Source organism: Manis pentadactyla, chromosome 8 (assembly GCF_030020395.1).
Source record: "Manis pentadactyla isolate mManPen7 chromosome 8, mManPen7.hap1, whole genome shotgun sequence".
Lineage (NCBI taxonomy): Eukaryota > Metazoa > Chordata > Mammalia > Pholidota > Manidae > Manis > Manis pentadactyla.
The window spans coordinates 50,266,362-50,287,916 of NC_080026.1; the positions used below are offsets into that span (position 1 = coordinate 50,266,362).

At 41.9% G+C, this 21,555-nt stretch overlaps 1 protein-coding gene across 1 annotated transcript in view; it reads right to left on the reverse strand.

Annotated features, from left to right (window-relative positions):
- Window positions 1-21,239, reverse strand: part of PCNX2 (pecanex 2) — a 388,374-nt gene extending 367,135 nt beyond the window's left edge. Inside the window, exon 1 of the mRNA XM_057505727.1 lies at window positions 20,916-21,239. Coding sequence (XP_057361710.1) covers window positions 20,916-21,068 — 153 coding nt within the window. The 5' untranslated portion in view covers window positions 21,069-21,239. The remainder of the gene's footprint in view (window positions 1-20,915) is intronic.
- Window positions 21,240-21,555: the final 316 nt, after the last annotated feature.

The window sequence follows — 21,555 nt, forward strand, 5'->3', positions numbered from 1 at the left end:
TGCAAGATGAAAATATTCTGGAGATGGAAGTACAATTTGAATATACTTAATAACACTGAACTGTACACTTAAAAATTATTAAGGAGGCAGAATTTAAGTTATGTATATTTTACCACAATTTCTAAAGGTAATTATTATTTTACAGCTCTCTAGATTATGTATAGCATTTTTCAACTGAGAAATACGAACAATCAAATCCCATCATGTCGCTCTGTCTGAAAGGGGAGGCTAAGCAGGACCAGTTCATCAGAGAGCCCACAGATTCTTAGAACACCTCTCAAGATCCAATTGCATCCACTCAACGAGTGTCTGCTGCCCAGAATGAGCTATGAGCAAAAGCCCCATGTGGTTAGCTGAGTTATAGGGATGATCAAGCTACCTACCCATGCATTTAGCCTTTCACAAGTGCTTCCTGAATATATACTCTGCCAGGCAGTGTGCTTGGCACTGGGGAGAGAGCTGTGAGAAAAACAGACAAGCATGTCTTCAAGGCACTTCCATTATACCACAGACAAATTACAACTAATTACAGAATTAATTTATTATTTGTCCAATAAGGGGACCTCACCCAGTTTGGAGTGTCAGGGAACAATCCTGTAATAAACTAGAATTAACTTGGAAAGACAAGTGGGGGGAACAGAGTGTGCAAAAGCTATACAGCAGCCTCAGAGATACAGAAGGCCTGTACAGCTGACTCCCCTGGTGGGAGGGAAGGGAGGAGGCTGCAAAGCTAGGTACAGCCAGGTGACGGCTTGCTGCTGGGCCCTTTCTGTGCACCTCCATCCTTACTGGGGGAATTTGGTAGCTTGTTTGCTCATCTCCCCATCTCTGCTCTACAGTTTTCAGAATAGACCCCTCAAGCACCATTTTAATCACATCACTGCCCTCTGCAAATAGCTATACCTAACTTTCTCTAGCACTTCTCTTATTAGTTCCAAACCTCTTTATCAAGGCCCCCTTGAGCATCCAGGCTCTTGATCATTGCATATCAAGAGTGTGCTCTGCTGTCCTCCACCCAAATCAACATGCCTCAAGGAGTGAGCTACCTATATGATAAGATTAATGTACATAAAGTTGTGTACAAAGAGTACAGAGTGACACAGAACTGAAGGGCTCACTCAGATAATCTGTTCTACCTGAGCTTGAGGTAGTCCAGATAGAGCAGTGGAGAAGACAATGGAGAATGGGAGCTGTTGTTGAGGGCCTTGTGGGGATGCTGGGCTTCCACTGTCATGCAGACAACATATGCAAGATAAGAAGCAGGGATCTAAGTGATGGCAGGTGCCAGGCACATACCATTAACACAGATGCAAGAGGCAAAGCCATCAGAGTGACTTTACTATCAAGGGAAAGAGAAGATAATGAAATGCATAGATAGATTTGAAGAGCAGGCCCACATGAAGGAAAATGGGCAAATGGCGCCATGCACGGAACTCTATGAAGCAATGAATGACACGTGCAGGATGAAGAAAGCCAGGATACCCCTTTACATCACAGGTTATGCTTACCATTCTTTATTCATCAGTTGATTAGTAAATGGTTGGGTGTATACTATGTGTTAAGCCCTCCAATTTCCAAATCAGCTCTTATTTGTGCAGCTGATAGAAGGCCATCTCACTTTTACAGACTCTTCTTTTTAGTAATTATAATAATCTTGAATGCAAAGGCTGAGTCTACTCTTTGTGCATCCTGCAGTGCCTGACCCACAGTCAGCATTGTGCCTTTTCTCAGCTTCAGCAATTATGTTGAGCCCTGGTCACACATTTCCAAGGCTCCCAAACAGTGGCAAGGACACACCCTGCTTTTCTCAGGAGCTGATAAAGCCAGGGAAAGAGACAAGTGGCAAGAAGTAGCTGACTCATGGCAAGGTGTCAGGGCTCCCTCACTGGGCTGTCTGATAAGGTACTTTGGGGATGACAAATATGTTGTCTGTGGAGGGAAAGAGGATCCTGCAGCAGTGACGTCATGTCAAAGAGACCAGCACCTTGAGTCCATTCATTACCATGTTGGAAAGGGGGTGCATAGGCCCTAATCTGGTGATGCAGAATTGTGCTGGTGGTGGGAATAGTGGTACCCTTCTGTGCAGAAGCCATGGAGATTTCTCAGGAGTAAAGGTTTTCTGATAACCAAGGGGTGTGAGTAGGATCGCATGTCTCTTCATTGGTGTCAGCTGTGCTTCTCTAGTTGTCTGCAGCTGGAGACAAGGGTGCCCTGCACTCCACCCCATTCTGGTGCCAACCACAGCCCAGCTGCAGCCTGGAAGGGTGTCTTGCTGCTGACATATTAACTACTCCAAGTGGTGGGGATGAGCCCTTCTGAGACCAGTATGCTTCCACATTACAGCAGTCATGTCTTGTCCTCTTGCAGGACATATCCCACTTCTACATGCACATCATGAGGTCATGACCTCATGGAGGTCAGATGGGTCCATCTTTGACCAGTATCTACAAGTTTACCCCCATATCCTTTTAACATGACCCTAGTATTCTTCAACAGCTTTTCTGACTTTCAGCTCCACTTTGACATTTTCTGGCCCAGACCTGAAATGTGCCATTTCTCCAAAGAGCCCTAGTTCTTTTATAAGGAAATGGCATTTAGACACCATTTATACATTTGTATTGGGTCATCACTGCTTCTAGGTGTTTCAATAGAGCTAAAAAGTACGTATTTTTTTTAGAAAAAATAAATCATGATTTCAGATGAGTATTTCCAATTCAAATGAAAGATTACAAGGTTGTACATAACTTCTGATTTGACTTGTATCTATTTTCTCTGACTGCTGAAACCATAATTCCTCCAAGTATTAACATGCTTTCTTATTTTCTTAACCATTTTATATGTGTGTGTATACCAGTGTTTAATATTTTGAATATATATACATAGTTTCAAAATGATAATAGAAAATCTAATTGATGACAATAACTTAACTGGATGCATTTTAAGATTTCTTTGTGGTTCTTTTCTCTTTAGGTTATATCTCAATAGACCTGGAAACTCTGGGTTTAAAGTCATTTGAAATATTTTTATTTTAATATGCCACCAAAATATCAAAGAAGCTTCCTTGTTTCCAGCCCCGTTGCTTTGCTCCATTATTCCCTTCCCTCTACTTTTTTATTTGTCCTTTCAAATTGTCTTCTTGAAAACATAAGCAACTAGACATACGCCTCCTATTTCCCTCCTCTTCAGTGTAGAAAAAAGCTTCTGATTCCCTTTTTTCACAACTGTAGAGTACTTTCTCATTCCCTTTTTTTTTACAATTGTGTAGTACGCAACTATGTGGGTGCTCTTTCAACCAGTTCCCTAACAGTGAAAATGGGTCTAGACTTTTGTTATAACAAACAGTACTTCCATGACTCACCTTGTACATATATCCCTCTGACATTGTGTGAATGGCTACTCATATAAAGCACACTAAGTATTATCTTCTGAATCGTTGCTTCCTAGATATGCCAAATCACATTTTAATATATATTTCTTGGATTATTAGTAAAATAATTGTTCACATGTTTATTGGATATATATATTCCTCTGTATCAACTGTCACTTGTCACTTATCAAAATGTTCGTATTTTTCTTACTTATAATTACTTATTCTTAAGAGACATGTATTCTTAAGAGCCAGGTCTGTCTCACTGTCCATTATACCTTCAACATCCAGTCTGGTATCCAGCAAAGAGGTGCTTCACAAATATTGGTAAATAAATATTTATGATAGTAATGGTGTGGGGAAGTTGGGGTTCCTATGGCCAGGATCCTCACTGAACTTAAACCACCTGATGATGTAACTGGCCTGTTGCTAGGCTACTGCTTCCACACCATTAGGTGAGAAGCTATTATGGAGCTATATAGAGAGCTCAGCCCAGTGCTCTGGGTGGAGGCAGAGAAGCTAGTGGTGGACCTACCGCCAGTAGAACAAGCTGGGTAATAAACCCTTTCACCTCAAAGAACATTTTGCTGTCAATTTCTTTGGTCAGATAAAATCCATAGCGAACTTGCCGGGATTGAAACCCACTGGCAAGACAATTGGTGTAGATGGCAGGATTCATTGTTGACCAAGGAAAAAGACAGGCTGCCCTTATGGGAGGGGTGCTTCAGCGGGCTTCCCCTGTGAATGGGGAGACAGTGGATTGTCCCCCAATGGGTATGTGATCTGAGGTGGCTTGCCTCCTACAGGACTGGGCCCCACCCTAGGACTGGAGGCAAGTGGAGGTGACACCTGATGCTGTAGGGGTGGCCCTTGGTGTAGTAAGTAGGTCTATTGAGAAACAGAGTGCCTGTGAGGCAGCAGGGACTGTGGGTTGGCTGCTTCCCACAGTATTAAAAAGGTCTACAGAAGAGAACTAAGAAATGGCGGCACGAGAACATGAGCTGCAAATTTCTGTGGATTCCCTGAAGAAGAAAATGGCATTGATGCGAGAGGAGGCGGCACAAGAATGCCAGTAGCAAAGTGCCATTGGAGAGGTAAACAATTCCTTACAGAATGAGATGGCAGCGCTGCCAGGTGTTCTGAAGGAGGAAGAGGCCATCAAGGAAAAAGACGAACTCCCAAGGGAAGCACAGGCAGAGCTGGCACAAGAACGTCAGCTGCGAAGCACTGTGGTAAAGACAAGAGAGCTTCTGAAGACAGAGCTAGCATTGCTGTGAGGAACAGTAGAAAAGGTAAGGTTGTAGCAGAGAAGGCACTCGCGGGAGGGGAGAGAAAGGTGCCATCAGCCCCAGAAATGGAGGAGCTGGGGCAGGATGAAGGGGTGGTGCTGGAGGCACTGAACCCTTCAGTATTGAAAACACACCCAGTGGTTGTAAAGAAAATAAAGATCCAGCAGCTGAAAGTTCCCCAAGGAGAGAAGCAGCCCCCTACACAGGTCATGGAGCACTCTATGATGCACCCCTATATTCAGGCTGAGCTGGTGGATTTGGGCTCCCGGTTAAGGCAGAAGACCTTGGAGTCAATATCAGCTTGGCTCCTGCATCTCTGGGACTTAGGGGTGGATGGCTTCCCTGACAGTGCAGCCCGCCTTGAGGCAGTGATAGTAAAATGCACATCAGACACCAGGAGTCACTCCCTCCTCGATTGGCTTATGGCTGTACTTCGTGCTGTGTGGCCCAATCTGGGTGATCTGCCATCCTCTCCTGTTAGATGGCAGATGTATGCTGAGCTCCAACAGGTGTTATGAGAGCTAGGCATAAGAAATGCCATCTATAGTCCAGAGAATTATGGCCCAGGTGAAGAGATTTTCACTACTGGGATGAGATATTGTATTTCAAATGGCTCCTACATCCCTCTTTGGGTCTCCAGTGGCCATTTCTTCCCCTCATTCAGGGCATCCCATAAGCGAGGTAACACATACAGTAGCAGACTTAGGAGAGGCTGAAGCAATGAGAACATGGAAAGAAATAAAATCTGTTACTCACAAGAAGAATTTACAGGGTCCCATGAAGATTAGGAGGACCCAGATGTGGGTTGATTTAGTACAGGCAGTAGAAGATGGAAGGAAATTAGATGGGAAATCAAATAGGATCTTACTAGAGCTATGGCAACAGCTGAAACCAGAGCAGCAGTTCCAGCCATTAAGACCAAAGAGGCAGAGGTCAGAGACAGAGCCACAAGTCCAGCCTGTGTGTCTGCAAGACTTCCTGCTGGAGAGCGAGCCTACCTCACTTGAGCCCACACAGGAAGGTAATTGGGGAACAGTTTGACTGAGGGAAAGGTCAATGTATCTGCCCTGAGGGACCAGGGGGGGACCACAGGCCACATGTTGAAATAGTCATCCATTGGTCCACAGTGAACATACAACGTGTCCTGGCTCTGGTGGACACAGGGGCTGAATGTTCACTGATTCATGGTAACCCTGAGCAGTGCCCCGGGACTCCCACTATTATAGATGGATACAGGGGTATGGCTATCAGAGTGAAAAAAGCCCAAATCCCTTTGTGAATAGGGCATCCTCCCCCAAAAGTGTATACTGTGTATATATATATATATCTCCTATCCCTGAGTATATTTTGGAGATTGATATCCTGCAGGGTCTATGGTTGCAGACCACTGCAGGTGAGTTCAGACTGAGAGTACATGTGGTGAAGGCAGTTCTGAGGCAACATGCTAGGCACCCACCCACAGCTTTGCCTGTGCCTCGGCAGGTGACTAATACCAAACAATACAAACTGCCTGGAGGGCATAAAGAGATTGGAGAAACTCTCCAGGAGCTGGAAATGGTGGGTATTATGAAGCCCACCCACAGTCCTTTCAATTCCCCAGTGTAGTCAGTAAAAAAGCCAAATGGCTCCTGGCATATGACCATGGATTACAGAGAACTGAATAAAGTCATACCCCCTATGCATGCTGCTGTCCTCTCTATTGCAGGCCTGATGGATACCCTCAGCCATGAACTAGGAACATATCATTATGTGGTAGATCTTGTTAATGCCTTCTTTTCCATTGACATTGAGCAGGCAAGTCAGGAACAGTTTGCCTTCATGTGGGAAGGACAGCAATGGACTTTCACCATCCTTCTACAGGGATACCTCCACAGCCCCACCACCTGTCATGGACTTGTAGTCCAGGACTTGGCTACATGGGAGAAACCACCAACGGTGCAGCCATACCATTATATTGATGATGTCATGCTCACATCTGATTCTCTTTCAGATCTAGAAGGTGCAGCACCTAGACTGCTGCAACATCTACAGGAGAAAGGATGGTCTGTGAACAGTACTAAGGTTCAGGGACCTGGTTTGTCTGTCAAATTCTTAGGGGTCATCTGGTCAGGTAAAACTAAAGTTATACCAGAAGCAGTTATAGATAAAGTCCAGGCCTTTCCTACCCCTACAGCTGTAGCATTGCTACAGGAGTTTCTGGTTCTTCTAGGCTACTGGAGAGTGTTTATCCCACACTTGGCACAAATTCTGAAGCCCTTATACCGATTGGTATGAAAGGGCGTCAGGTGAGACTGGGATGAGACATGTGCATCTGCCTTTACTACAGCAAAACAGGCAGTCAAGGCCGTGCAAGCCTTGAGTGTGACAGACTCATCAAGGCCCTGTGGGCTGGATGTTCATGTGACTGAAGACGGTTATGGCTGGGGCCTCTGGCAGCGGCTTGAATGAACTCGCCAACCTGTTGAATTCTGGTCACAACTCTGGAAAGGGGCAGAGGTATGATACACTTTGACAGAAAAATAACTGGCTGCTGTGTATCACGCCTTGCTGGCTACAGAACCCATCAATGGAATGGCCCCAATAAAGGTAATAATCACCTATCCCATCTTGGGGTTGGTATGAGACTGGACCCAAAAACCAAGGAGTGGTGTGGCACAAATGCCCACACTAGCCAAGTGGGGTGCTTACCTACAACAGCATAGTGCCCTCTCCAGTAGTCCCCTGAGTGAAGAACTCTAATGCTTATTGGGGCCGGTAACATATACTAGTGAAAAGCAGGAAGAACTTGCTTTTGACATTAGTAGCAAACAGTCCCTATCAGGAGGGAAGAGCCCCTATATCTGAAGATGCACGTTATACAGATGGCTCCAGCGGTGGGCAGCCCCCAAAATGGAGGGCCATAGCTTTCCATCCTAAGACTGCGACAATATGGATGGAAGACAGTGAGGGGAAGATCAGGCAATGGGCAGAGTTTTGGGCTGTGTGGCTTGTGATCATCCAAGAGCCCTCCCCTATAGTTGTCTGCACTGTCAGCTGGGCTGTCTATTGGGGCTTGACCCTGTGGCTACCAACCTGGTACCATGCCAACTGGCTAGTTGGTCACTGACGCCTGTGGGGGCAAGAACTGTGGCAAGACTTATGGGCCTGTGGTCAGACTAAAATAATCACAGTATACCATGTGAAAGGTCATTTGCCACTGGCATCCCCAGGAAAAAATGAAGCAGATAAATTGGCCCAGATACATTGCTTAGAAGGAAAGTCTGCCTGTGATGTAGCCCAATGGTTACATCAGCATTTGTTGCATGCAGGACAAAAGACAATGTGGGCTGTAGCCTGTCGGTGGGGCTTGCCTTTGACCTTTGAAGAAGTAAGTAGAGCCCAGCAGGAGTGTGTCGTGTGCTCCAAAATGTACTTACACTGAGTTCCACAGCAACAAGAGACGATAGCTAAGGGGCCTATACCCCTCGTCTGTTGGCAGATAAGACTATATTAGGCCTCTACCTGTGTCAGAAGGATATCGGTATGCGATGACTTGTGTGGACACAGCTACTGGACTTCTGATTGCTTTTCCTACCCGTTGTGCAGACCAGTAGACAACCAAAAGAGGCCTGGAGTGTCTCTTTGCTGCCTATGGCCAACCACAAGTAATTGAGAGTGATCAGGGCACCCATTTTACTGGACATACACTGCAAGAATGGGTGTGACAGCTGGGAATCAAATGGAAGTTTCATGTGCCATACAATCCTACCACAGCAGGCATGATAGAGAGGCACAATTGCTTGTTAAAATCCAGACTAAAGTCAGATACCAATAATCTGCAGGGATGGTCAGTCCACTTATGGACCATGCTATAGCATTTGAACAAGAGACCCCAAAAGGGAGCCCTGAACCCCACAGACATGTTAACACATATGGCTGCCTCCCCTATACAATTGTAAGTACAAACCAAGGAAAAATCACTGAAGAATCATTTGCTGCTAGCACCAACTGCACTGAACCACAGAGACTCCATTGAGTGGACGTGGCCTTGGACCTTTCGACACATGGACCAATGATGGGTGGCTTTCCTGGCACCTTGGGGACAAGGCCTGGAAGCTGGCCTCCTGTGTATTCCTGGAATAACAGCAGAGTGGCCGCCAAAGGTCACAGTAGTATATCCTGAATAGCCAGAAGGTAAGAGCATCTTACTGGGGAGTTTTGTTTTATCATTATGGCCAGTGCATGCACCTCCAGTAGCACTATATATAGACCCTTCAGTAACCCCCACAGAGAAAGGAGTAAAATTATGGTATACTAGACCTGGAAGGGACCCCCTTCCTGCTACAGTCCTATCACAGGACCACTCTCTTGCATGCATCCTACCTGATGAACAAGATTTGCCTATGTTCGTGTCATTAAAACGTGTCTTATCATCCCTAAAGTCTTTGTGGATTGGGAACTTCCTCTGGCTTGAGGATTATTATAATTTTTTGTTATTAGGAACCTCCTCTGGCTTGAGGATTATTATAATTTTTGTTACCTTATCAAAATCTTGTTGTATCTTAATTTTTGTTATTATCTCTAAGTTGTTGTTATCCTCTGTTGCTATTGTGGAATCTGGTTACAGTGCTCCAGCTTTCTCGCACAGGGACCATTGCAGAAGATTGAAAGCATGTAGTTTGTAAGGAGAGAATCCTGGAGGGGTGGAGTGTGGGGAATTTGGGGTTCCTATGGCCAGGATCCTCACTGAACTTAACCCAGCTCATCATGTAACTGGCCGGTTGCTAGGCTACCGCTTCCACACCTTTAGGCAATAAGCTATTATTGCACTATATAGAGAGCTCAGCCCAGTGCTCTGGGTGGAGACAGAGACACTAGTCCTTGACCTACAACAAGTTGGGTAATAAACCCTTTCACCCCAAAGGGTTTATTGCTGTCAATTTCTTTGGTCACATTGAATCCATAGTGAACTTGCCTGGGGCTGAAACCCATTGGCAAGACAAATGTGTATCTATGTTTTATGTTTCTCTCAATTCAACCATTTTGTAAACTTGGGGGAGTCGTTTAGCCTTTGTAAATCTCTGTTTCTTCTATGAAATGGGAATAATAGTTTCTAACAGAATTGTTAATTATTTTACTAATATATTTTCTGATACATGATTAGCACCCAAATGTTAGTGTCACTTATCCATCATCATCATCATCACCTACACATCATCTGTCAATACTATGGAATAATAAATTCATATATGCTGCTTTAAGATGTAACAAAGAACAACAGAGCAAATGCTTCTATTTCCTGCATAGACAGTCAAAAATATTAATACATAATAAGAAAGAATTGTGAAGTAAGCAAGACAATTGTTTTCTTGGCAAAATATTTGTTCAGGCATTGTTCACGGATATTTTGTATATTCAGGAATTTCTATTCTTTCCTGATATTAAATACCTAGTTGTAGTCTTGAAAGGAAGAATAAGTTATCAAAGATGAGGAAGACTAATGAGAAGTATTAGTTCCCTTGATTTTCTTCTGAGATGGTAAAGATTTGGAGGAAGAAATGAAAACATACATGTAATCCAATATGGAGCACCATTAGGAACCTTCACAGTCCAAAACTTCTGTATTTGTTTTCCCTATTTAAGATCAATCAATATCAGTAAATGAGATAAAAATCATTCTGTTTGATCCAATGGTCTTCTTTTTTTAAAAGTCCAAGTTTCCCATGATAGGGAAAAAGTTTATAATTACTGCCTAAACACCACAAAGAAATACATAATTGCCAAATAAATATTAAAGCAAAGGTTATATTGGAAAAATTATCAATTTAAACCTTAAAGAAATTCAATACAAAGAGTACCACCTCAGTTTCAAGATCCATTTTCAGTGATCTGGATCTGGCCACAACATTGTGGTGGGTGTATTTAAATGGGCCTGACCACAGACTGTTATATGTACTCCCAAAACTGTGTCTTCCCTTACCCAGTTAGATTTCATTAATGGAAAGAGTGATTTGCTTATACACTGTGTAAGAAGCACCATACCAGGGGCCAAGTTCAAATCACATCCCCACTGTCAAGATTCCCGCATAGTTGGGGGAGCAATCAGCCTTTCTTGAATTCAAATCTCTCTCCAGATAATCTGTCATTTCTCTACTCCCTGCAAGAAAAAGCTTTTGCAGCTGTCTTCACTTTTTCACCTTTCCTTGCTCTCCTGCCTCTTAAATCTAAGCAATCTAGCTTCTACTCCCCAGTACTCTACTGAAAATGTCCTTGTCAGTGTCTCTGAGGGCAAATTTTAATACGATGTTCTCTTTTCTCAGCAGCATTCAACACAGTCGCTCACTTCTTGAAACGTCCTCCTCTTTCTGCTTCTGACTCCGTGCTCTCCTGGCTTTGCCCTGGCCTCACTCACACCTCCTCTTTGCCCTGCATCTAAGTACAGAGCTCCTTAGACCTCAATGCTTAGCCCTCTTCTCTCTTTCCATACATTCTACCTGAGAGCTCTCACTCAGACCCTTAGCGGTAAATGTATCTCTACACTGATGATTTTCTAATCCAGATCTCTAGCTTACATTGCTCCTTTATGCTCCCATACCTATATGCAACAGTCTTGTCAACATCTCCACTTTGATTATCTAAAATGAAATTCCAAACTTACATGTATAAAATTAGATGTTTGGTTTCCCAGCCCTTCCCACCAACTGTTCTCTCCCATCCTTTCCGATCTCAGTCAATGGTAACCCATCCATCCGCTGTTCAAACCTGATAACCAGGCATCATGCTTGATTGCTCTCTGCTCCTCATTCTTCCACCCTAAAAATGAACTTATCACTAAATCTTATCAAAATCTATTCACATTTCTCCATCTTTATTGCCACCACCATCTCTGGACTGGACTACTAGCATAGCCTCTGAACCCACTATTCCTGCTCCTTCTCTAACCTACTCTTCTATTCTGCTCTTTCTCTATTCTTTCCCTTCTATTTTGACTTTCTGTAACCTACTTTCCACATAGCAGCCAGAGAAATTTTTTGATGAAGTAAAATAGCATATATTTTTAATGTGTTTTTTGAACCATGTTAATGTTTAATACCTCCAAAAAATATTATATAAATAACAAGGGGGGAAAAAATCATATTATATACCCACAGATGAACTTAACCACATATCAAATTAATAGCATAACCACAAAGACAAACCAAAAAATAAAAATAAACAATGAACCCTATACCAATATTGAATGATTATGTTGTACACCTGAAATTAATGTTATATGTCAATTATACTCAATTTAAAAATTTTTTTTAAGAATTAATCCAAGTTACTTTAGAACACAATACCCTTACGGTACATTATTGGTATATTCTTAAAATACAAAAATAATAACTCAGAGCAATCTTGAACTTTACTTAAGGATTTTGCTTTGGCAGTAGTATGGGAATAGTAATTACTGCATATATTTAACAATTGAAAAAATAATACTATTCAGAAGCAGGGTTCTGACTGTGGGAAAAGGGAGATACAAATATGGAGTAATGGACAGGAAAAATCAGTGGTTTAGGTCAGATTACCCACATCTGTGGGTATATAATTTGAGTTTTTCCCCTGTGTTATTGATAGTAGATAGATACACAGGTGATAGATAATAGGTGGATGGACAGATAGAATGATCTCCTAGCTCTATCTACTGAGGACCTAGAGGGAAAGACAATCCAGTAGCAATGAACACAACTGTTGCTTCCCAAATCTTATTTTCCAAATGCCATTCCTCACCAAGAGGATCAGGGCTCCTTAGAGAAATGGCTGTTTTTTCCAGGGCTGAGGTAGGTAAAATACAAGCTAAGCCTGACAACCTTGTTGGGCCAGAAAGCAAGAAAGTAATCAAAAACTGATGGGGACATACCCAAAGGACTCAGGGACTGTTTGAAGGAGGTACCACTTGCCAAATATTGGGTAATTTGAACACAAAAAAGAACCATGATAAGAATGGATTATAACCCAGTGAATTTTTTTTTTTAAGTGAATCACTGAGACAACACTAACAAGCACAGCACAATTACAGGGGCAGGGAAAGGAAAGCCTTTCTTTACAGAAGAATACTAATAAGTAGAAAATCAACATTTTACAACCACCACTGCATTAATTATTTTAGGCAAGAATCATCAATTTACGCTACAATCATTTGAGGGGAATACAATAAGTGCATCCTCCAGATTTCCCCTCACAGATTACTTCTCAAATGCAAAGAGGAAAATGGGTACTTTCACAATAGGGAAATCTAGGTGACACCACCTTAGTTAATGACCAAGTTTGCTGCACCAACAATGGGGGAGTGACATGATGTGCCTCTGATGTAATGCATGACAAGGACACATCACTTATGTACAAAAAATACATAATCACACAGCTAATCTCAAGGGAACAATCCAAAAAATCCAAATTAAGGGACACTCTACAAAACAACTTTCAATGTCACCAAAGAAAATAAGAAAGCTGGAAGAATTTGTTCTAGAATAAAGGGCAATTAAGAGACATGACAACTAAAGCAATGTAAGATTCTTGACTGAATCTTAAACCCAGACAAACAAAACAAAAAGCTCCAGCTATAGAGGGTATTATTGGAAAAATGGGAAATTGGATGGGAACCATGTATTAGACAATAGCATTATATCAATGACATTTTTTCTGTGCATGTTAATGATAACTACATGAGAGAATGTTCTTTTTCTTAAGACATACTTGCTGAGGTTTCTAGGGGAAAAGTGTCTTAAGTCTGCAGCTTATTCTGAAATGATATGGCAATATTAAAAATGTATAAATAAATGAGAATGATGAGGCAAATGTGGTAAAATGTTAAGAACTGGTGAATCTAAGTGAAGAATACATAGCATTCATTGTGCTATTTTTATAACTTTTCTATAGACAAGACATTTTTCAAAAATAAGAACTGGGAAGTAAAAAGTAATACCCTACTTGAAAAGCTGACCAAAGGAAGAACTGATTAGTATGTCTCACTGTACTGAGAGTTAAACCCAAACTCCTCACGGTTAGCCCATCTTTGCTTGGCTAATTCCTAGTCATTTGTCAGGTCTCAGATTAGAAGTTCTTTCCTCTGGGAAGATTTCCCTAATACCAAAGCCAGGATGGGTTTCTATCTTTACTATATAGCATCGCATATTTCTCCTATAATCACAGTTATCATCATGTTATTCATGTCTCTTTATCTATTAACTTCATGAGGAGAGATTTCAATCTACCTTTTGCCTGTTGTTTCCCCACCATCCAGAAGAATATCTGGCACTTAGTCTGTTCTCATAAGCATAAGTACTGTCCAAGAAATGTGTCTAATTCCCTCTTGGGCACACGCTAGGACTGCACTTTCCTTTCCCTTTGGAGTTAGGTGTGACCATGTCACTTGTGCCGACAAAGAAGTCTGAGTGCAAGAGGTATTTGTAATTTCCTGGTAGGAGTTTCAAGAGCTAATGCATGCCTCCACCCCCTCTCTCTCCCTCCACCACAGAGACTGGCAGTGATCAGCCAGAATGAGGACGATGGTCAGCAGAGCCCCAAGCCACCCTCAAATAGAAGTTCTATCAGCCTGGACACCTACATGCCTAGGATGAGCAGGGCCTCCTGCTAACCACGACTCCAGCCACTGGCCATGTTGCACATATAATATGAATAAAGAATAAACTTAGTGAAGCCAGAGATTTTTTTAGGCTATTTGTTACAATAGCACAAACTAGCACATCCTATCTGATATATATCTGTTCAAATACTGAATGAAACTATACAAATAACCAAATATTAGCATTAAGTTAACTCATCTGAAAATGTAAATATTCCTCAAAGGAGATGGATCAAATAAATTACCCTTTACTCATACAGTAGAATACAATGTAGACATTAAAAATAACAAAATAGCTATTTATGTAATCATCTCCAAGATGGTCCTAAAGTGGAAAAACAAGGGTAGGTACACATAAATGATTACACACATATGACAAAATATTTAATTTGAAGTGTTTATCAAAGAGCCAAGACAGGATAGGTATTAGATTTATGTGAGGACGGAAGAGAGAGGGAAAGCACATGCTACTCTCATGCCCCTTCCTGCTGGAGGAACAATCCCATGGTTCACTGAAGCCTTGAGTGATATATGGAACTGGACATTCTGAAATCTGAATCAAGTCTGTGTTATATGACTTAAAGCAACTACAGGATTTGTATCACCTGTGATCCAGAGTCACTGGGTTTGCACACATGACGAGTAAAGAAAAAAACTCTACAGAGCAACTTGAGACAGTGGATGACAAAGAACACTGCTTTCTGATTAAACGCAGAGCACATCACAGCAAACTTCTACTCACACGTGTATGAGCTACCACTGGAAGAACACACAGGAGCCAGTGTAGTGGTTGCCTCTTGAGTGAGATACTACAGACAAGTGTAGGAGGGAAATTAGCTTCTTCACGATATGTTCTTTTGCACATTTTCAATTTTTGTATCTTTACATGCCAATGTGCAGGAAATAGATGACCGTATGGTTAAATTACCTGTGTAAGAGGTGGTATAGCTCAGTGGGTAACGATTCCAAATGCCTGAACTCTGATTCTGATTAGGTCACAACTAGCTGTGCATCCTTAAGCATATTAACCAACTGTTTTGTGACAGTTTCATCAGTTGTAAAATGGGCATACTGACAGTACCTCTCTGGGTTGACTGAGTTTATGATTTAGCTCATGCAAAGCTCCTACGACAACACTGCCTGTCATATACATGCTCAGTGAACATCAGCTGTTACTATTACCTAGTTCAATAATTAATAATAATAATAAATGTTAAAGGGGTAAAATGCAGCAGAAAATAAGGGAAAATCTGAATACCCTTAAGAACTAGTCCACTGTTTTCTTCCATAGAATGTAGGAAAGAGATGTAGAGCGGATAAAATGGGAATAAGTTTGGGCAATCACCTGACAAACCAAGTGGTTAAAATTGAAAACAGTAATTGAATACCTAATAAGTATTAACTTCAATACAAACATCAAAGGTATTAAAGTATTAACATTAATATTACATATGGAAAATTACAATTGGGGAAAAAAAAAACAGCCTGAGGAGAGCTGCATCCAAATATAACTAGTTACTAATTATGGGAAATCTCAAAAAGCTCAAGGAGAAGAAAGGGTGGGGTGAGAGACATAAAATTAACTACCACAAAATTAGTCATGAGCTTGCAGTACTAGAACAGCAAGAAAAGGGGGAAAAGGGCCATTTTTCAGTGCCTCCTCTCAGAGCAAGGTAGGTGCTAGTGGTTTTACCACAGACACAAAACACAACCTGCCTGCCGGCATCCATGTGCTGAGATAGTAGACAGGATAAAGCAGGAGGAATTTTGCAGGAGGGGGCAATCACTTAAGAGTGGTCACCCAAGAAAGGGGGTATTAACTTGAAAAGACCGACGACAATTTTTGTCTAGGATGCCTCATGGATGAAGGGGCATCCCTAATGAGAGTGCTTACACCAGGAAAGCAAGGCCCTCACGAAGCAAGACCTTTGCACATATAGTCCAGCCATCTGGGGCAGCAAAATTTTGAAGACAGCTGCCTGGGATGACATTTAGCCCAAATCTAGAGGGCTTGGGTCTGCACTTCTTTGGAGGCCCAAGGCACAGGAAGTGCCTTTTTAAGTGCCCCAAGCTTCAGTCCCTTCACCTCAAACCCCTCTGTTTCAGGTGAGAGTCAGGAAGTTCAGATGGTCAGGTGAATCACAGGGAAAGTGCAAAGGATCATGCATCTCAGTGTGAGGTAAATAAGGCCCCCAGAGGTAGAAGGACCAGATAACAAGCTTCTGGGAGTCAAAGAAGAAACTATGGACCAGTTTTCTTACAAGGAAACAAAATATCAATGCAACAACTGGCCAGAATAAGAGGTGACCTTTTGGGAACAGCAACATGCCCAGGAGCGCCCCCAAATAACAACAGTCAAGCAGCCCAGCAAGGCCTGCACAAAATCCCCCAACTGACAGGGTCAAGTGGTAGCTGAAGTCTAGTATCCAAGTCATGATTCAGGAAGGGTTCCTTTTTGAACTGACCACCTTCGTAATTCATATGAAAGCAACATGTATGTTAGAAGTGGGGCAGGAGGAGGGGTAGCCAGAGAAATACAAAACCTAAGGAAAAATAGGGATGGACCCAAATAGGGAGGGGCTGCAGACTATAGCAGATGAGCCAACAACGAGGTATAACAATAATAGCTAGTGTGTGTAGAAAGCCTACTGTATGCCTAATGCTTTACTAGCACTTCACAGGTAATCCCATTTGATTGTAATTATAAACATTAGAAATGAAGAGGTTCTTACCAAAGAAAGGCTAAATTAAAAAGCTGAACTGGAAACAGAGCAAGTCTGGCTAAAATAAAATAAAATAAAAGGAGACATAAATCTACACCACAAAATGAAAGCCAGGTTTTCTGTGTGAAAATCATACACAATGTTGCGCTGCATGGGCTCTTGAAGAACGTGAAGGTCACCACTCCATTTTTTCCACTACTCAACTCTCCCTCTACTGGGCTTGACCATACTGCCTCTAGGATAATCAGAATTCCACATTATGTGGGTCTGCAGGTTCAGAGAACTCAAATGCTCTCATGTGTACCAGGTCAGACAACAAAGTGCTTTGGGAAGACCAAAGACTTAGATACAGGACCTTAGCTAAAATTCTGAATTTTACCCCCTATTATCTAGATGGCCTTAGACAAGAAATCTACTACCTTTGGATCTCAACTGCTAAATCTATAAAATGTAGCCTATTATCCCCATCGCACAGATGATAAAACTGAGGCCTGGAGAAGTGAAGTGACTTGCAAAAGGTCCCAGGAATGTCTTTTGACACTAGCCTAATCATGCTCTTAGTACTCCTCTTCTAATGCTCTACATGAATTGCTGTCAGTTATCTCAGAAGTGTAAGTAAACGAACATGTGTAATAAATGAAACTCTAAATATCTCTGAGGACAAAGGCATATTTCAGTTTGTCCAAAAGAAAATAAGGTTGACAATAAATCACAATAAAACTCTTTCCAAATTATCCACATTGGTGTACTTTGGAGCATTTCTCAAAAAAAAAAAAAAAGAAAGAAAGAAAGACAAAGTTTATAAATGCTAATTAAAAAAACCCACTTTCCACATTACAAAGCAGACTTCAATAAACTGTAGGGCTTAAAGATACGTTTGTCTCAATAATTAATAACAAAATTTTAATTTCTATGTTTAAGGAAGGTCTCCATTAATTAAAAGGTGGAATCTCTCTTCTGTGGAACTGTCTTAATTAAACATGCTTAAGCTCAAACTGTGCAAAAACCAGGAAAATTCAGGGACCCTTAAACAATAGAACTTCGAATAAGCCCCACTCTCAGTGAGCAGCCAGGTATCTTTTTTGGACCAAGTTCTTGTAGTGGAATAAACTGAAAAAGATGTTAATAATCACAGGCAGCACCTAAGTGCGGAAGAATATTTTTAAGTATCAAGACCCTGACAACACAATCCTCAGCTGGGGAAGGAAGGTCTTTTATTCCTAAGGTCACTTTCAAGGGCCAGATGATCAGAGCAAGTAAAAGATAATCAGAGCAAGTAAAAGATAACCTGCATTTTTTTTTTAATGAGAGGCTATATACTACATAAACTTACTCCATAATAATTAAAAGCACATTAGCATAAAGATATAAACATTTTGATATAACTTGTTTGAGCAAAAAAAACCCAATATAAGAGTAAATTTATTTAAGGTGTCAGTTTTTTACTTGTTAAACTCTTGGGAGTTGGCCAAAAATTATTTTAAAATATAATTAAAAAGGAACTTAACTAAGGACAATTTCTTACATACAAATGCAAGGTAGAAATCAGACCATTCAATAAAGCATAGTTAGGTAGAAATAAAGGGTTAGGATCACATGCATACATCAAATCTTAAAAAGAGCTATGTAAAAATGACCTCATATGCATAGAAAAAATATCTGTAGGAATATACATTAAATGTTAACATGGCTGTTGGTGAAGAATGGTATTAGAAGTGAAATATGTATTGCTTTCATTATCAAGAAATACTCAAAATATGTAGTGAGATAGACAATATAATGCTGGTTGGAACACGAAGAGATGCAAGTTGATTTATTTCCACCAGTTTATTATATATGAGACCATTGCTAACCAAATGCACCACACTCTGCTAAGTACAATAAGGAAAACCAAGATGAATCAACAAAATCAAAATTCATATCCTCAAAAAGGTCATGATCTAGGATTAGAGATAATATACATGTTCCAACAACTAAGTACAAGGCAGAATTCAAAATGCACTATAATATAATAGTAAATACAGAGCAGTAGAAGGGCAAGAAAGAAGAGAGATTAATTCTCACTGAATGGAATCAGGGAAGCTTAGACAGAGATGGTTATTCTCTGTAAGTGAATGATGGCGGGGAAAAAAGTCCAGCTCATACTGAGCAGTCACTACGTGTCAGGTTCTGAAATGTGCTCATTCATTCATTCAACCAACTATTCATTAATTCACCCAATCCTCATATTCACCCCACAAGGGAGGTACTATAATCCCTACTTTACAAACCAGGACACTCAAGTTTGCTCAAGCTCACACAACTAGTAAGCAGGATAACCAGGACCGAACCCAAGTCTGCCCTTCATTGCTCTGCTATGCTGCCCTTCTCAGCAAAGAGGAAACTCTGTGACTATAGGCTAAGGAAGAATGATGAACAAGGTCACAGAAGAAGGAAATTTACACTTATTGAAGGTTCTCTAGTGGATCGGCCCCTATTCAGTGCTTTTTATATGAAATTCTATTTATTTTTCCTATGAAAGGATCATTATCACCTCTATTTTAACAATGAGAAAACTAAGGTTTAGATAGGTCAAATATCAGGTCAAACAGCTAATAAGCAGCAAAATAAATTTAAACCAGGTCCAAGTCCAATCTGAAATGAAGCCTGACAGATGGATAGCTTTACATACGGTATCTTATTTAAGCCCCCAAACAACACTGTACATCTATAGTATTATTTTTCTCATTTCACATATGAGAAAATGAGAAATGAAATAAGGTAAGTAATTTCCCCAAGGTCACAGAATTGATAAAAGGTGGACCCAAAATTTAACCTAGACAGCCTGACTACAGAGCCAGAATTCTGACTCTGGATAAACTGCCAGAAAGGGAGTAAATAGAAGCCAAATCATGCACAACCTCTAACGTCAAACTTGCAATCCATTAGCAGTACAAACTCATGGAAGATTTTTTTGTTATGGAGAACATGACCAAATAATGTTTTAGGAATAAAGTACCCAAACAGACATATCAAAATTAGATTTTTGGCACATAAAGTTTAATAAGACATGAGCACTTTACCTATACAGCTTTTCAAATACGGCTCACCATTCTTTCAATGAGGTATATTTAATTCACCTAAGAAGATCATCTATGTAGTCACTCAGCAAGCATTCAATTATAATAGCCCTACTAAAGCATAAAGCCCCAACTAGGTGCTGTAGTACTTTGCTTAGCATAAACCATATCAGCTTTACCCATTATTATCTCTTTCTACAGGTTTCTTTACACAGTTGGTGTGGAGATAGCAAGTTGAGTAATTTAAAATTGAACCTGCCTTCCCAAACTAAAACAGGGAAGAGACGGGATGAAATATCAAAAATGTAAATAGGATTTTGCTGTTCACATTTCACTTTGCCTTTTGGCTATCGTGTACAATATCTTATACCAAACATTATCCCAAGCTGACCAGCCAAGAGGCCTAGGAATGCCCACCCACAAAATAGGTTCAACATAGGTCAGCAACAAGCAGAGGCTGACTCATCCTATTAGCCAGCATCAAATTTTACTGAGTCCCAGAGCCCCCACAGTGCTTTTCATTTTTCCTGCCAGTGACTCCCCCTCTCCCTGAACTTTCCCTGTCCCAAATTCCTGAAGCCCTTCCCCATCCCACCCTTTTAAAAAAATTGAGGTATAAGTGACAATGTTATATTCGTTTCTGGTGCACACATTGAGAAACGGTCACAAGTCTAGTAACCATCTGTCACCATACAAAGTTAACAATATTGCTGACCACATTCCCCATTACTTATTTATTTTATAATTGCAAGTTTACTTCTTAACCCCACCTTTGAAAAATCACTGCCGACCCTGTCCAGCATGAGGCAGACGCGCAGGTTTTGGTCGCTTTCTCCCTTCCCCCCTCCAGCCGCGCATCTCCCCACTCACCAGATGCAGGACCAAAGGCAAGAGCAACAAGAACAGCCACAAGTAGAGGTGGCAGCTGTTGGTGAACTTGCTCTGCTCGGGGTCGTGGTACCAGCCCCCGGTGAGCGCGGCCCACACGCCCTGCCGGAGCAGCTGCAGCGCCTGGGACACCATGCCGCCTGCGCCCCGGATCCCGGCCGCCCTGCGTTCTAACACGCGGACCCGCGGGCGCCGCCCCCTCCGCCTCCTTACGCCCCACCACCCCAGGCCGAACCGCTCTCCCGCCTGGACCCGCGAACCGCGGCGTTGGAGCCGGCTGCTGCCGCCAGGCAGGTGGGCGCCATGTCCGAGGGGGGCAGGATTTTCCCATGGTGCTCAGAGGCGACCGCTCCGAGGATGCTCGGGAGGCTCCGCCCAGCGCCCGCCCGGAGCCCCTCCGCAGGCCTGCCGCGTGGGTGAGAAGGGTTTCTGTGAGGCCCTCCAGCCCCTCTGCTTCGGCCTTTGCCCGCTGCCTCCTCCTGTCCGCCCCTGTTCTACTGGGGCGCGTGAAAGGCTTAAAAATAAATGCAGAAGGCACAAACCAGGATTTGTTCTTTTGCCTTTTCCTCGTTGGCCGCCTGCACCAAAATATTTATGTAACACAAGATAACCACATCACTCA